The sequence below is a fragment of the Gossypium hirsutum genome, chromosome A03, assembly GCF_007990345.1.
Source record: "Gossypium hirsutum isolate 1008001.06 chromosome A03, Gossypium_hirsutum_v2.1, whole genome shotgun sequence".
NCBI lineage: Eukaryota > Viridiplantae > Streptophyta > Magnoliopsida > Malvales > Malvaceae > Gossypium > Gossypium hirsutum.
The window spans coordinates 112,677,004-112,694,879 of NC_053426.1; the positions used below are offsets into that span (position 1 = coordinate 112,677,004).

Here is a 17,876-nt window from a genome sequence, read left to right on the forward strand (position 1 = left end):
TATTTAATTCTATTTTTTTTATCAACAACTTGCTAACTTACTTTTAAAATTGATATTATAGCAATTTTAACTCTCAATATTTATAAATTATGTTAATTTAATCTTTGATTCTAAAAAAAATTAACCTTCAACATTTATAAATTATCCCATTAATTTTTATTTTTTAAAATTATAAATTTTAAGAAGCGAAAATATAATTTCACCTTTGTATTAAATTGTAACTTTACAATTTGGTTCATGACTACCCTTCACTTTCAATATTTAAATTTAAGTTCTCTATAAATAATAACACGTCATCTAATTAATTGAGAATGTATAAAATTATCAACTATTATTACATCAAATACAAATTTTGTAAATATATTTTATATTTTAATTATTAATTTACATTTTAATTTTTGGAATTTATTTAATTAATTTGATTTCAAGCAAGCGGATGAAATCCCTATATTTTCACAAAAAATTAAATTTAGGACTTTTACTTAAAAAGTTAAAAAATTAATTATTTTTTTAAATTTTTTTTAAAAAATTTATTTCCAATTATTAACATTGTTAGTTTTTTACATTAAAATTTATTAATTTGGGACGTTGGTTAAGCTCTCTTCCTGTGTAGTGATTAGAGGAGTTTATAAGTCGGGTTTAGATATGATATAAACACTTTACGCTTGTTTAAAGCCCAACCCAACTCAGAATATAAGTTTAAAATTTTAACCAAACCCGCTCGTATTTGTATATAACTAACACAAACTCATTTTAGACTCACTCATATTATTTTTGTAAAAAAAAAAAAAGCTATTTATATTATTTCAGTATAATATTTATTAATTTTATAACTTTTTTATTTGTTAAAATTTTACATATATTTATCTTAACATTTTTTAATATTTACCTTATCTATATACATTTAATTTTTATATATTATAAATTACATAATATATAAAATATTACAAAATTTAAAAAATAACGTGCAAGGCCAGATTCAAGCCTTAGTTCAAGTTTGAGCTCAGCTCATATTTTTAATACACTTAATTTTTTGTTTAATCTTATTTTTCGAGCCTAATATACTTTCCCGAACAGATATACCAAACAGATAGATCGACCAATAAATAGATCTAGTTGAGATGTTGAGACTTGTGACGATAAAAAATAATCATATTAAGTTAATAAATTTTGACGAAAACTTGATGATAATTAAATTAAAAATTTTAAATTGAAACAGTAAAAAATTTTGAGTCGAAGGATTAAATCTCAAATTCTATAAAAATACACGAATTAATAGCATATTTTAACCAAATTAAATAATAGAGTAGATAAATACATTTAAATAAAAATAGGATAAGATGCAAAATAAAACAAGTCCTCACAATATTGAAGCCTATTATCAAATTAGCTCTACAATATAAACCTAATTTTCATGACACTATTTTTCAAGTATCATAAGGTAAGGTAAAATAAATAAAACATCAACATAAGTAATGTCTTGCTTTGCAAACACCATTACAAGATCTCATCAGCCAAAGATTTGCCCTGAAATTTATCCGTAATCGACGCTATGGTCGAAATTGTTTTGTCCAATTCCGAACACTGGTGCTCGATTTCGTCTAAACGAGCCTTGGTTTCCGCCGCTTGTTCTCGAGCATCCGCGGCTTCTTTTTCTTTTCGAGCTAGTTCGTCCATTTTCAACTCTAGCTCTTTCCTTACCGACTCTAAAGACTGATTGTACTTGGTCTTTTTGGCTTCGAAAGTTTGACGTTGATTAACAAGCTCGAGAGCTTCTGAGATTTCGTTGAGTAAAGCACGAAGCCAATCAACGTCGATGTGCGCGGATTCTACGTCTTTGAGAACAGCGAACATTTCCTTTATTTTTGCTTTAGTTAGTTGCTTGAATGGGATGGAATGTAGCTCTTGAATTACGGCACACAAGCATTCTAAGTAATAAGCACGCATCGAAGCCGATTCTAGTTGACAATTAGCTGCTATGTCTCCGTATTTTTCGAAAATTGATTGTAGGATCGTCGAGATGCTTGCTTTGACATGGTATTTTCCGACCGATACACATGAATCGGAGATAACAGATTCGACTTCTTCCGCCTCATCGTCGCTCTCTTCGTGATCTTGGCCGATTAAGAAACTAAAAGCCGAGCTAATGGCATTTACTTTCTCATCGTTCATATTTGCATCAGAACTCATCTTCGGGGAATCTTTTACCTTCTCTGTTTGTGTAAATTTGGTCGGTGTATCGACAGGAGGCTGTAAGAGAAGATGGCATATAAAACTGAGAATAATTAATGGTATCATGTGCAAGTGTGTCGACACGATAGTTTTCCGGTAAGAAAGGGACATACCGTGATTTTCCCAGACATATGCAGTGGCTGAGAGTACTGAATTGGCGCCTTCTCGAATGATTGATCTTGGGAATATATCTCGCCAGAGTGTTGCTCGGAAGATGAATACGACTCACCGTTTTCTGCTTCCATTTTCTTTCTAGAAAAATGAGAACGAGGTGACCTAGGGCCACCAGGATAAACTGCACCTATTGCAGGGGTAGTCTCGAGTGCTTTAGGGGATCTCAGCAGAGAGTCGGATCCCTTCTTTTTCCGGCCAAAGCTTCTGGAAGCATCAAGAAATTTTGAACCTACGATGATAAGAACTCTAGTAAGGAACATGATGCAACAATGTATGCACTCAAACCCGGAATTATCATTCCTTTCGTTATGCACAACTTTTCTAGGTTTCTAGTGTAGCTTTATGAACTGTCGGTATTGGCCAACCTAAAGTGAAAATACAACCGAGGGGAAACCAAGTGCTAAGACATTAAGAAGAACATTAAGAGCTTCATACGGCGAGCTTAATCGTACGAATAGATAAAATTTCTAGCAAAAAAAATTAATTTACTTATTGATCTAACATAGAAGGATTAATCTATTTTTTTAAGTAGAATGAACAAAATATAATCCTACTCCTACGAGCCTCCATAGTAGTTTACCGACAATTCCGACTCATATACATAAGAAACAGCCCATGCCCCACGGTTTAAGAGCCCCTATGGATACGCGATATGTTTAGCTGCTATTAGTGTAAAAATAATAGCGGTGGCCATAAAATTAGATACAAATACAAAACTAAAAACATCCCTCTGTAAGTAAACGCCCTGGCCCTAAGTCGGGTCATAACAACATTACACACCTAAAAAGGCTAATAGAATTGAACTTACAACAGCCATGACGCAGATTCAATGGGGAAAAAGCAAACATTTAACAAACTTCCATAAAAAGCTAAAAATAGAGCAAATAAAGAAGGATGAGATTGATTTACTTAATGACTTTTTAGTTTCTTTTGCCTTTGGTCCTTTGCCTTCAGCAATCTTCTCTAAGCAGAGTCCACCACATTCATGGTAGGGATTTGCAGCATTAGGACAATCTGGGTGAACTCTTCCATTCCCATCCATGGCCTTTTACCTTTGTATAAACACAAATAAATTAATTAAAAAAAACCCAAAATTCACTAAAAAAAATTCACATGCAATTGAAATAATAAAAGCACAAAAGATCCTTGCTATTCTATGATCTTTTTTCACTTGTTAATTACAGCTTTTAACATGCACACCAACTGTTTGATCCTTAATCCCAAAAAACCCAATTTTCCTTTTCCAAAATATATATTGATATCAATCAATTATGATAAAAAAAATTAGACCCAAAACTCCTTTTGTTTTTTTTTTTTTTATTTTCAACACCAGAATTCAACTAAAAAAAAGAACCTAGAAAGGTAAAGATTAGATAATGAATTTCTTTGTGTTTTCCCACACTTTCCCACCATCCAAACAGAGGATGAACGAACTAAAGAAACATAAACCAAGAACAAAAACAACCATGCAAAGAAATCCCAACGCAGATGAGCCTATGCAGTGGTAAATAAACAAAAAAAATGGAAAAAGAATCAAAAGGGGAAGAATACCAAAAAAAAGCTATGGGATGAAAGATATAGAGAGACACAGAGGGAGAATCCAAAGGAAAATGTTTATCACAAACTGGATTTTATTGTTGATTTTCTTTAAATTTTCTATTCTGAAAGTTTGACTAATGGCATATTTTCAGAAAACTGAATAAAAAAATATATAAAAGGACAAAAAAGAAAAAACTAAACTTTTTGTGTCTTCGGGATTGTCTAAGTTTGACCGTCATTAACATCTGGAAATTTCAGGGTTTTGTAATTCACCATCTAACTCGCGAATGGCAGATTCCTTTTACAACGATTGTAATCGTAATTGTATTTGAATTAGATGGGTTAATTAAATAAACATCCTTAAACTATGATTTAACTTTTGAATTGATCCTTCAGCTTCGAAACGGTATAATTGAATGGGATAAAGTGAATTTAGTCCTTGAACTTGAAATATTTTTACATCTTGGTCTCTGAATTTCTTTTTGGTCTATTTTTTTATTTCTAATTTAGTTTCAATTCTATTAAGTTATGATGATGTGGTACTATGAAATAACATCACATATCACTTGATTTTTTTTATATTTTTTTTTTGAATTTTTGAATGATGACAAGATATAATCTCAAAGTATCATGTCACCTAAAGCATAGCTAGGGGATGGCAGGGGTTTAGCTCCCTTAAAATAGAAAATTTTTTATTTCGAGCTTTTAAAATTTTTAAAATTTTAAATTAATAAAGATAAAATTACATTTTGGCCCTCCTAAAAATGATAAAAAATTATAAAGATATAGACTATTAAAATGATAAAATTATATTTTTACTATCGTGAAAATTACAATTTAATTTCACCCCTACATATCACTGTACCTTAATAGAATCCAAATTCAAAGGTCAAACAAGAAAATTTTGTCGAGTTTCGAGATTAATGTGGACAAAGAAAAAGTTCAAGGACCAAGTTTAAACAAGGACAAATTGTTGCTTTCATCCCAAATTGAACCCTTCAAATATCAATGTTGCACTATTAAGCCCATTCATCAATCTCGTCATTAACTTTGATGTTAAATACTAGCTCAAATACGAAATGAAGTATATTTAAAACACAAGACAACATGACTCGAATTGCAAACAAGTACTTATAGTTTTACATGTTTTAAAAATACTCAATGTCATGTCCAAATTGGTATTCTAACAGCGGTTTGAAATTTAAGGATTGATTTAAAATCTTGACAATAATTTAGGGATGTTTAGTGGAGTTAACCCTAATTAAGTCTTACGCCGTATACTTAAACACTTACGTATATACAATACACGTGTTCCATTATTTTAATTTTTATTTTAAAACTATTTACTTTTTTTATTTATATGTGTAATATAGAGCTACAGCATATATTATTTTTAAATACTGTTATTGTTTTTAATTAATTAATTTATTTATATATTATGATAAATAAAAATTATTTATTTAGTTTAAGAAATTGTCAAAAATGGCGGCTTGTTTTTTTTAAACAAAAGGTGGCGTTTTTGTTGCTTATTAAGTAAGACGGAACATGGTGTGATATTTAGAGGGAATATTACTTTTTTTATTATATAATCCATTTAATAAATATAATAAATAACAAGAAAGAATAATGCAATTATTTTAAATTATATATTTTTATCAACAAAAACTTGGTCTATGAATATTGAAAAATGGTCCATAAAGAAAAAATTTACGCTCATAGTCACTTTAAAATACGGACTATTTTATTTTGAGCACTCTAATTTTTCTTTCGATTTAATCATTCTAATTAAGAAAATTTTATAAAGTAGTCACACAGGTGGCATTTTATTTTATTTTACTTTTCAAACTCTAAAATAATTCTTAGCAAGATAATCACAGTCGTCAACCTCTGTTAACAAGTTTCCATCCCTGTTTCCTTCACTTCTCACCGCCACACGTTCCACACCGATGACAACATACACAGGGAGTGGTGGGTTATTGATTTCATATTACATTTTATTTTTCTACTAAAAAAAAGATAAATTTATCCCTATATATTAGATCAAATATTAAATTAGTCATTTTTATTAAGAATTTCAACTATTCGTACTGTCAAATATTGATGTGGCTAGTAAACTAATCAAATAATGACATATGATATGTCACGTGTATCTACTTTTTAATCAATTTTCACACAAATACAAACACTCCAAACCACATTTACCTTCAAAGAAAAAAAACTTTTAGTATAATCATTTTATTTTTAATAGTATTATTGCGTCATGAATGACGCAAACATGTTTGACTTTGAAGCCAAGCAAAAAGGTCTGTCAGTTACAGCACTACGTGGACCCCGCATAAAGAGGAAAATCAAAGCGAAAATATAAAATAGACTACGAGACGACGACTTTGTAATAAATTTACAATTAATGCATGGATTTGGAATTTTATATTTTCTTCATTTAAAGCCAAAACAAAAGCTAAACAGCCATACATATATAACAATAAAGGGAAATTATTTTAAATTATATATATAATTGAGGATAATTAAATTTACTTTCATCAAGAGAAAAATCATTTTTTTTCTTTATTATATTTTGGATTTTAGTAAAATTATAATTTTTAATAATTATTTTTTCGTAATAATATATAATGCTAATTTTCTTTACCCATAAATTTTGTAACGATTCATTAATAATATTATTACAAAATTAAATCACAATAATATACAAGTTTATCTTTAAAAACATGATAAATAATATTAGAATGAATTTAAATAAACAATAATTTTAAAATATTTTAAAATATTATAATAGTATATTTTGTGAAATTTATAACTTAATTTTAATTATTAATTAGTAAATATAAATTGTTAATTAAATTTAAATATTGTGACAAACTAAAAAATTTATTATAACATTATTTATATTTGTAAATATTTAAGTGTATTTATTTTTTTAAATAATGACAAATTCAATGATTTTAAAATTTATAATAACTTATTATGTAAAATTATAAGTTGAATCAAGAATATAAATAAATTTAAAAAATTTATTATAAAAAATATAATTTACAAAACACCATTAAAAATTATATAAAAAAGCGGAAGAGGGCAATTTTTTGCAACACAAATGTTTTTTTCATTATCACATGTCCAATGTTTACGACATGAATACATTAGAAACTTATATATATGATAAGAAAAATGGTATAATAACAATGAACCTCTACATCCATTAGAGTTGAGATTAAAAGTATATGGAGTATGCCTCGTATTTTCAGAGAAATAGATGGCGATATCATGACATCACGACATATTCTCCTATTTGGCAGCCGCATTTTAAACTTTAAGCAGGACTTCTTATCCCAATTAACCTCTGATTATTTCAGTGATATTTTAGTATGATTGAAACTTCGATCTTAGCCTATTTAAAAGGGTCATTATATCTCTGATTTATGAAGCTAATCAGCAATGGCTTTTCTTGAGGGCAACAAGATGTAGTCATGTATGAGTTTTGACGAGAGTTTTCATAGTAACTAAAGAGAGAAATTTGTTCTCGAATTAGATCATTATTTTTGGGGTTTTGCTATGTACGTTCAGTACATTTAGGTTTATTTTCTCCATATTATACTCTCGTTTAGTTACTTATTTAATGAAAAGTCTAAGCTTCATTTGTCTATGGTTTTTCCCTGTTTGATGGTTTTTCATGCAAAATATTCATGCTCATTCTTTTCCATTTTTACTATCTTATTATTTACATGGTCAATCCCCAACAAAGTCAAATTTATCAATCGAGGCTCTCTTTCTTTTTCTCTTCCTTAATCTCGATGAATGTCTAAAAGTAATTATATTTAAATTTTTACATTGAGATTGAAACGCATGAGTGTCGATCTACCCTTAGAAATATTATTTTAAAAAAAATTGACAAAAAATTATAGTGAAAATTGTTGTTTTTATTTTTACAATATTTGAATTTTCTTTTTAAAAAAAATGTCTTCTAAAAATATTTAAAAACTTAAGAGATTTATTTGACTTTTAGATTATTTTTTGGAAATTACAAAAAAGAAAATGAAGAATTTTGAGAATAAAGAGCGGTGAGTATTTGTTTGGAGGTTAGATGTCAATATATGGATAAAGTTATGGGACCATATATTATGGACTTTTAATTTAATTTGGTATTAACCTTAATTAAATTACTTCATATTTATTTTGTTGAGTTGTTGAATTATATCCCTATTTCTTATTCATTGCATTAGGACAATAATATATAATATGATTTTCACTAAATATTGCTTAATGGTTTGAAAGATATCTTAAAAAAAATTAATTTGGTACTTCAATAATAATTTATGGTGATTTCAAATTTTAGTTATTGTCTATTAATTTATTTACTTTAGATTTTATTTAATAGATTGGAAAATGAATTCCATCCACAAATAATTGGAAAATTGATGGCATTTATTAGAATTTATTGGGAAATAAGTACCTTTTCTAGAATAAATAAGGTTGAGTATTTTTTTTTAAATAATAATACTATTCAAAGCTAGATGAAGAATTCTCTCTTTGTAATTGATCTATTACCACTAAAGGTATATTCTGAAGAACATGTGGACCAACAGGAAATTGCTTCATCAATCTGGCAAGAGCATGTGCAATCGTATTAGCCTCCTTTGAGACATATTGGATTACTACCCTCCATTGTCTTCGATACAGTTCAATAATTCATATAGCTAAATCTCTATTTAGTTGGCTTTGAAATCTACTTTGAATGGATTCAATAACAAGAACACAATCCATTTTTACGATGACATTTTTCCATCTTGCGTTTCAAGTAAGCTGGAGGCCATCATAAATAACCCATAACTCAACTTGCTCAATGTCACTGCTCTCAATGTTTTTTCCGATTCTCCAAAGCCAATTGCCGCATTTATCTCTAGCCACAACAGTCGAATATATTAGCCTCGAATAAGAATTATGTGTCCAAAGGTTGGGTATTTATTAAATTATAAGTATTATATTTAAAATAAAATAATAATGTCAATATAAATATAATACAAAATTCACAGCATGCTAACTAACTAATTAATAGTATATACTATATGCTTAATTAGACAATGTGATAATTATGGCATAGTGTGCTTTTGTATATTCCCAAACCTCAATAAGACCAGATTATTTAATGCCCACTAAGACTGTTCATGGATGAGTGAGTCAGATCATGATGGCAAAAAAATATTTTATTCTTTTTAAGGAATTTATAAAATTAATTATAAAAAACAAATATTTTTTTAGTTTAAATAGCAAAGTAGGTATATTAAAAATTAAGACTCAATTGACATGAATATCGGAAGATGTGGGTTTAAGTGCTATTTTTGTCAATTTAGTATTGATTTCATTTTTTGAGTTAAATTCAGCAATCACTTCTTTAAAAAGAGTTGAATTTAATCATCAACTTTTCAAAAATAATTAAATTGCTGATTTTTCAAAGGAAATATTGACTAGTTGGCAGTTCGCATGGTAATTCATGTGCACCTCATGCTATTTTTTAAAATTTATGAACTTTTTTTTTGAATTTTTTATTTTTTTAAAGTATTTATTGACATGGCATATAAAACAAATAATATCATGTCATCGTGAATTACACATGACTATCGTGCAGATTGTTACGTCAACATCATTAAAATTTTAATATTTTAATAAATATTTCCATAAAAAAAGAAAATTCATCTCTTTTTATAAAATTAATAGTCAAATAAACAAATAAATAAATATTGAGAACTAAATTTATTATTACATGAAAATAAGGGTGAAACTATGGGGCTGGCAAGGCTATCAACCTACCTAAAATGAAAAATTTTCTATTTAAACCCTTTAAACTTTTTAAATTTTAAATTAGTAAATATAAAATTACATTATAACCCCTTAAAATATAAAAAATGAATTCAGTACTTTAAAATTTTTATAAATATAAACTATTAAAATAATAAAATTATATTTTTATTATCGTGAAAATTACAACTTAATTTTCACCTCAAAAAACTACAATTTAAAAATTTTCGCCTATGAAAAGATTATCCAAAAGTATCCCACTAATGAATAAGGCTAGAAAAAGTAAATCACAACCCTTTAATGAAATGATAGTGAGACATCGAATGTGTTGTTCACAATGAATTATGATTATAGAAAGATGCTCCAAACAAAAGATACACATGTATCAAGTTTTGTCTTCGAGTAACAACGACAACACACTAAACCATGGCCATAGATTATAATTTAAGCAAAATTTTTCACATCCCTAACTATGTAGCCATTCAATCCTATAATAGCAATAGTTGGAGAGAGATAAGTGAAAGTGTTCATACGTTAATTAGTTTGTAATTTTCAATTTTTCAAATTATTAATATTGTATAAATCATATCGTTTGTTCTACAGAGTTAAATATTTACTCTAATTTAATATAAAATATAATTGAAACACGTAGATCAAATTATAAAATATTAATATATTATTTGGTATCTAAGTTTGATTTTAATATTCAAATTGGAATATAAATTTTTTTGTTACGATTTGGTATCTAAGTTTGACTATAATATTCAATTTGGCACCAAATCAAACGACATTGCGTGACACAATGAATATATAACACATGCGTTCTAGTAAAAAAAACATAAATAATTAATTAGAACAAAAAAAACTTAATTACCAAATTGAACATTGAAGTTAAACTCAGTCTAATTGGACATAAATCAAGTACCAAATTGAACATTAAAACCAAACTTAGATACCAATTAATATATTAACCCAATTTTAAACGTATTTGTAGCTTATCCCACGAATAACTTGGATCAATTTAGAATTTATGATTGCTTTTGTGGCCCATTGGATAAGTATCAAACTAAATATTGAAGTCAAACTTAGGTGCTTAATTGAGAGAATAAAAAACTCAAATACAAAATTGAAAAAAAAGTACTAAATTGAATATTGAAGCCACGCTCAAGTACCAATTTGAGATAATAAAGAAGTTCATGAATTAAATTAAACATTGAAACCAAACTCAGGTAACAAATAATATAAGAGCCCAACTGAACAACATGCATAGCTTATCGCACGAATAACTTTGATCCAAATCGTTAAAATAATCGTTGATAACATTTAGAAGGACTATTTCTTTTGTTTTTATTTTTAGAAAATCAAATCCAAATTCTCCGTACAATAAGTACACTACGTATTTGCACTTTAAACCGTGCCGGATTTGGAGCTACCATTTAATGTTCAAGTTAATAGTTAAATTGATAGAAATACCTTATTGATATAATATTGATAATTTGGATATTCAATTATAATGTTTTTAAAGTTCGGGATTAATTTAGAATTTAGAGAAACTTCAAGGTCTAACATGTAAATGATTGCTTTTTTGGCCCATTGGATAAAACTTATATCCAATGGATCCATCCACTGTATTGTCAAGCTAGACCAATGTTTTCCAAAACTTAAAAATGAAAGAACCCCCAAAACCCTAAACCATTTCCCAAAAAAAAAAACCCCCAAAACTTCAAGCAAGGAAAGATGGCTACTTACAGTGGAGGCCGATTCAAGCAGTTCTTGAAGAAATACGGGAAAGTGGCACTCGGAGTTCATTTCACGGTCTCCGGAGTTTCAATCACCGGCCTTTACGTTGCCATCAAGAACAACGTTGACGTTGAATCTTTGTTCGACAAATTACATCTCCCAGGCTTTTCCAATGATCAAAAGAACCAAAATCCACCATCACAATCGACGGAATCAGATAGGTTTTTGATTGAAGAACCGATCGGGGAGAAATCAACGGCGGTGGTCGGTGAGAAGCAGAGAAATCGGACGGCTGAGCTTGCTGCTTCTACCGGTGGAGCCCTTGCATTGGCTGTGCTTTGTAACAAGGCATTGATCCCTGTTAGGGTTCCGATCACCGTCGCGCTTACGCCTCCGATCGCAAGGTTTTTGGCTAAGAGGAGGATAATTAAGAATAGTGTATGATTTTTTACAACGAATTTGCAGTAATTATTTACTTGGAAATCATTAGAATAGTACTGTGATTCTTCTGTTGGTTGATTCATGAATTTATTGTTATACTTGAATCATTTGAGAGCTAATACTATTTCGATAATAAGCTCAGAAAGGCAAATGCAGACTTGAATTGAAAATACTATTAGGATTTGTGGCACAATGCTTGAATTTGCCTTTTCAATCTCAGAACTCTCTTTTGCTTATATACTTGATTATCTCGGTAAATCAGTATTTTGTTTCATTCGTAAAAAAATAGTGCATCTGACCTAGAATGATCAAATTATTCTTTGATGTAATGTTTAGAGATTAAATTATTCATCTTTTAACAGATGAAGTAAGATCCAATTTGATAGGTTTAATTTGATAAGTTTTTATGATACTTTTATCTGTTTGTTGTGGTAAATGCAATCTTAGAAGAGTTCTTTGAAAGGCCGAAGATAACATATAGTGGTTAATGGATTTTAAATCAAACCGATAGTTGAATCGGTTAAATTATTAGTATTGTTAAAATTAATGTAATTGTTAGAATAATTAGATAGGAACACGAGGTATGTAAGAGGATAACTTATGGTGATGTATTATTTTTGATCTAACTTGTAAGAATTAATTTATCAGTTTTTTAGATAGAGAAAATAAAGTGTAATTCAACTACTAATATAAGGGTTTCATTATAAGGGTTTCATTATACTATTACGGCTTTTACATTTTTACATTTTAATTAGCACAAAATCAACTCTTATTTATAAATTAAAATCAACTCATTCTATCTCAATTAAGCTTCCGCCCTAATTATTTTTTATATTATAATTTAATTAAAATTTTAAAAAATTATGGTTAAAAGTTATTTTATTTTTTATAAATGTTAATTTTAAATATAAAGAGAAATTAATTAAATTCAAATTAAATAGAGTCGAAGATAAAAATATCATAGAATTTACTTTTATGATAAAAATAAATAAATTAATTGTTGTAGTTAGATAAAAATAATCTGATCACTTTATAAAAAAATTTAACCATTTTATTATTAAAAATTAATCTTTATACGTTAACATGAGGTACACATGACACATTGTATGTCACTATCGAGTTATTTTATCAGCTAGACTAATTTTTAACAGTACAAATAATAAAAATTTTAATAGATAAGATCGGTTTGCTCTTTAATTTAATTTAATACAGAAGAACCAAAATTTCATTTTTATCTAATAAAATCTAGTCTAACTTTAAATAGGATTTTCATAATTTAGAATTGAAATAAAAATCTCTTGAACTAGGAGGACCGCCCGGTTGTTTAATGTTTCAAAAACCTATAATTTCAATGGTATAGATGAAGTGCCTCACTGTACGTAACCTATACTCGAGAACACTCTAAAATTTCTTCTCCAATTAAACGCTACGCTACCAACTTAAGACTACTTCTCACCCATCTTCCTCTCTGAGATTACCGCCGGAGCGAAAATCCGAGAGGAAGAAATGATCGTGTGCGTCGCCGTCGTTGGCCATCAGGTGCAACCTCCGATCTCCACCGTTCTTTCTTTCAAACATCGCAAATCTTTCTTCTTCTCTTCTCTTTTTTTTTTCTTTTAACTGATGATCTGTTTTTGATATATGCTGAGGGGATAAACAGAACAATCCTCTCTACATACAGAGCTTCACTGACGCCGATGATGCTTTGAAACTCCACCATATCGTACATTGCTCCCTCGATGTCGTCGACGAACGAGGTAATACTAAATTTTACTTTAATCTAAGGATTTACTTTACTTTTTTTTCTTTTTTTTTTCACTTAGTTGAGATACTAGGATCTGGATCAGGCATCTTTAGGGCATAATCTTTTGAAAATTTTGAAAATATGCCATAAGTACTTGTACTATTAGTAAATTTGGAATTTGTTTCCGGTACTTTTATTTCTAGGAATTTAGTACCTCTTCTTTTCAGATTTCAAAATTCAGCTCCAACTCTTAACACTGTTAACAAAAAAAATCTAAGTTGAATTTTGAAATCCGGAAGGTAAAGGGACTAAATTCCTGGAAATAAAAGTATAGGGACTAAATTCCAAATTTGTGAAGAGTATAGGGACCTATGACATATTTTAAGCTTTTGAAATTTATAAGTTCTAATTTTCAATGAAAATTTCGTTTATGTTTATTTCAAATTTATAGATTTTGATCATCTGATGTTGGATTATACATCGTGTGTAAATATATTTGTAGTGAACAATCCAAAAAAATCAGGACCGACATTGAATGAGACCTTTCTGGGATTACTTTATCCTACTGAGAATTATAAAGTGTAAGAAGTTACTAATTATATTTTGTTTTTCATTTGATTTGAAATTCTTATGTTGTGATTTGTAAGTATTGCAATGTGTAAGCTTGTTGTGTATTTTTGTGTTGGATGCAGTTATGGTTATTTGACCAACACAAAGGTGAAGTTCATTTTAGTGACTACGGATTTAGACGTTAGAGATGCTGATGTTAGAAATGTAAGTATTATTGTACCTTGCATTGAATTGTATTATAAGTCTATGAATTTATGATTTCCATTTTGTTGCTTAATTCGATGGAGATTAGCAATGTTGATTTATGGTAATGGCGTAGTTTCTTTATTTTCGCTTCTCCATCTTTGCTTTATCCTAATCAGGATTTTAAATGCTGTGGGTCTATGCTCTATAGCTATGTCTAAACTAAAAATAACTATATCAATAAGTGAACCGTCTGTAAATTTTAGGCCCTAGATGAAATGTGTAGAGAAAGCATGCATGAACTAGTGTTGGCATTATCTCGGTAATGGATGGATCTGTAGCGGAGTTTGTTCTCTTTAATGTTTACTCGAGACTCTGCCTAAGCTTTAGCCACTACTAAAGACGGATTACTAAGCTTTAGCCCTTACCTCAAAGTAATTTAAGGTTATACTCTATAGTTTTTGGATGATGACAATCTATGGAAGTAATTGCGAGTAACTTCTCATGATATATATTTTCTTCTTGGCTGATAGGACAATTGTTTGCTATAGACTGGTTGATGGTTTCTGCTGAAATCATACCTATTTCAGCCATTTTATTTGTTGATTTCCTAGCTTGTGGTTTTTTTGCTCCGTTGTAGATTTTCCTATGCAGAATTCTGCTAGGTGGTTGAGTTTCCTTGTAGAACTTTAGCCACTACCAATAATGAATCACTAAGCTGTAGCCCTTACCTTGAAGTAATTTAAGGCTATACTATATAGTCTTGGATGATGACAATCTATGGAAGTAATTGTGAGTAAATTCTCATGATGTATTTCTATATATAATGTTTGCTGGTTGATCATGAGACTTCGATAGGACTTAGGAAGTAGACTTTCTTATAGAGAAACTCTGCGAAAATTTGATGGTTGTTTCTGCTAAAATCAAACATATTTCCGCCATTTTATTTGTTGATTTCGTAGCTTGTGATTTTTTGCTCTGTTGTCGATTATTTTCCTACGCAGAATTATGTTAGGTGGTCGAGATTCATTGTAGAACTATAGGTTTGACTGTGCCATGCCCTCTTGTTGGATGATACGGTGGTTCCTAACCAATGTTTTTGGAACTAGACTGGTGGTCGAACCGGTCCGACCGGTTTCTATTAAAAAATTATTAAAAATTCAAAAAAATTAAAAAACCCCAGTTCTATTGCTGGTCCAACCAGTTTAGTAGCCTGTTCAACTGGTCCATACTGGTTTCGATGCCATTCTCTGGACCGTTACCTGGCCAGCCCATCCAGTCTGGTTCAAACATCATTGTTCCTAACTAGTCACACGCACACATTTTCTAAGCATAAAATTGAGATGATTGTTTAAGTGTTTTGCTGGTAATTCGGATCTATACTTTGAATGGTTGTTGAACATGTTATCATGTCATCTGACTAGTTCTTGTGAATATATAGTTTTTCAGGAGGTTCCATGCTGCATATGTTGATGCTGTCTCGAACCCATTTCATGTTCCGGGTAAAAAGATTACATCCAGAACTTTTGCAGATAGAGTGAGCACCATTGTCCAGTCATTTGGTCTTAGTTCAGCTGTGTGATTCTGGTTTGTGTTAAAGTCCCTTGAATAGCTTTAATTTAACTAGCAAGTTCTGTTAATTTTTATATGCATCCTTTTCGTGCCTCACTTAGGAGTTTGAACATACTTTAGTATCATTTCGAGATTTTTTACTTTCTTCATTTTTAAATATCCTTGTTCTATATTTTGTCTTATAGAAAATATTTTCTTCCAATTCGTATAAAATTCTTCAATAATTCCCATAAAATGCATGTCATGATGAAGGGTGAATGAATTTGAGAGGTCCCTGTATTATAGGGACCTGGTTAAATTAGTCCTACTATTAATTGGATTAATTTAGTCCTTGAACTATTAAAAAGAATTAAATAAGACCAAAGTGGAATAAAGTTAACATTTGTTGTTTAATAGAATTAATATTTCTGAAGTTTTTATGGTTCTATAAATGATTTTTTTATTTTTTGGAATTGAATTGCAATTGAAATAATAATAATTTTCAAGACATTTTTAGTAGAGTAAATGTTAACTCTGTTACTATTTGGACTTATTTGATTCTTTTTAATAGTATAGGGACTAAATTGATCTATTTAATAATAGGACTAATTTAATCCAGTCCTATAGTACAGGGACCGCCTAGATACTTTAACCCGTGATGTAGTCGATAAATTGAATTTTGCATATCATTGAGTTAAAACTCATCGTCATCGTCCTCCCCGATGTGCTTTGCTAGCTCTTGCTCTTCTTCTTGTCTTTCGTTTCTCTCTTCGGCACTTTCTTTTTCCTTGTGTCAGTTTGGTTGGAACTGAGGCCTCGTTATTCATATTGAGGCAGAAAGCAATCCTAGAGTTGAATGCCATGTGAAGCGCAGTTGTAGAGTAGATATCTCCCGTCTCCTTTGACACCATGCATCCATTTGTATGATCCAATGTCGCATTGATAACGCCATCTCTGATGGCCTTGGCTACTATACTCTCGGCATTGGCAACAGTTTCCAATCTAAGCTTGTTGGCAACGTCATCGAGTGAGATGTGAGAATACGTGATATTTATGTTGCGTAGCCCGGTCCGAATGATGTAATGCCGTAGCCTAACAGTTAAGTTATGGATCCAGTCCGAACTGAAAATCCTGGAGAGCTTCTCCGCAATTGATTTGAAGAGCTCCAAGTCCCTGACGCCTACAGCGTGAAAAATACAATCCATTAACGCTACACTTCAGAACACCCAAAAGCCCTGCAAAGAAATAGCTGGTTGATGAAACTGTCCTAAGATTGGCCTTGCAAAATATCAAGACCATTCTCATTTCTCTAAAAATAATTCTTTGCCTAATAAAAATGTTGATATTTTTTAAGTCAAATGTTATCATTTAAAATATTTCAATTAATTAAATTTTTTAGAATTATACATTTAAAAACTATCTTATTGACAGTTTTTATAATATAGTAATAAAATATCTTATCATTAAAAATAAATAAAAGGGGATGTGAAGTTGAAACACATTTATCTTCCTTTGTTAAGGTCGGAGAAATATTATATATAGTTTTAAGTACTGTGTAAAATAAATATAAAATACCAGTATTTCAAATAATAGTACATTGATACTAATGAGACCTTGACTTAATTGACAAAAGTGAAAGCCTTGAGTCCTGAATACTCAAGATTAAAACCTATCGCGTGGAGTATTATGAGTTGGCATTCGAGTCCTCTGATGTGCGGTTGCCAACTTAGTCAAATTTGTTGGCTTTAATTTGGATTATATCTATTTATGATGTAAACATTATCCGTTTGTAATAATGTAATATTCAGACTTGTATTTATACTTTAAATTGTATTGTACTTATTACAGTTTAAAAAAAAAACAATACTTTGATACTTCATAACTTCTCCAACTA

At 29.5% G+C, this 17,876-nt stretch overlaps 3 protein-coding genes across 6 annotated transcripts; 2 read left to right on the forward strand and 1 right to left on the reverse strand.

The window, feature by feature from the left end:
* Window positions 1-1,348: 1,348 nt before the first annotated feature.
* LOC107927965 (uncharacterized) lies at window positions 1,349-4,289 on the reverse strand. 4 transcript variants are annotated; one of them, XM_016859108.2, is made up of 4 exons: window positions 4,147-4,289; window positions 3,316-3,458; window positions 2,346-2,635; window positions 1,349-2,250 (listed from the first exon to the last, which is right to left on the reverse strand). In XM_016859108.2, the coding sequence occupies exons 2-4, from the start codon at window positions 3,446-3,448 to the stop codon at window positions 1,498-1,500; spliced, it is 1,176 nt and encodes a 391-aa protein (XP_016714597.1). In that variant the 5' UTR covers window positions 3,449-3,458; window positions 4,147-4,289; the 3' UTR covers window positions 1,349-1,497. The 4 variants fall into 4 exon arrangements, with proteins under 4 accessions (XP_016714597.1, XP_016714595.1, XP_016714596.1 ...); XM_016859106.2 differs by having other exon boundaries at window positions 3,958-4,214; XM_016859107.2 differs by lacking the exon at window positions 4,147-4,289 and adding an exon at window positions 3,872-4,085.
* Window positions 4,290-11,383: 7,094 nt separating this feature from the next.
* Window positions 11,384-12,148, forward strand: LOC107927835 (uncharacterized). The gene has a single exon (XM_016858960.2). The coding sequence runs from the start codon at window positions 11,491-11,493 to the stop codon at window positions 11,935-11,937; it is 447 nt and encodes a 148-aa protein (XP_016714449.2). The 5' UTR covers window positions 11,384-11,490; the 3' UTR covers window positions 11,938-12,148.
* A 1,057-nt stretch (window positions 12,149-13,205) lies between these two features.
* On the forward strand, window positions 13,206-16,152 carry LOC107927827 (trafficking protein particle complex subunit 2-like protein). Its single transcript, XM_016858952.2, has 5 exons — window positions 13,206-13,473; window positions 13,595-13,691; window positions 14,181-14,259; window positions 14,371-14,452; window positions 15,873-16,152. The coding sequence occupies exons 1-5, from the start codon at window positions 13,441-13,443 to the stop codon at window positions 16,011-16,013; spliced, it is 432 nt and encodes a 143-aa protein (XP_016714441.1). The 5' UTR covers window positions 13,206-13,440; the 3' UTR covers window positions 16,014-16,152.
* The last annotated feature ends 1,724 nt before the right edge of the window (window positions 16,153-17,876 follow it).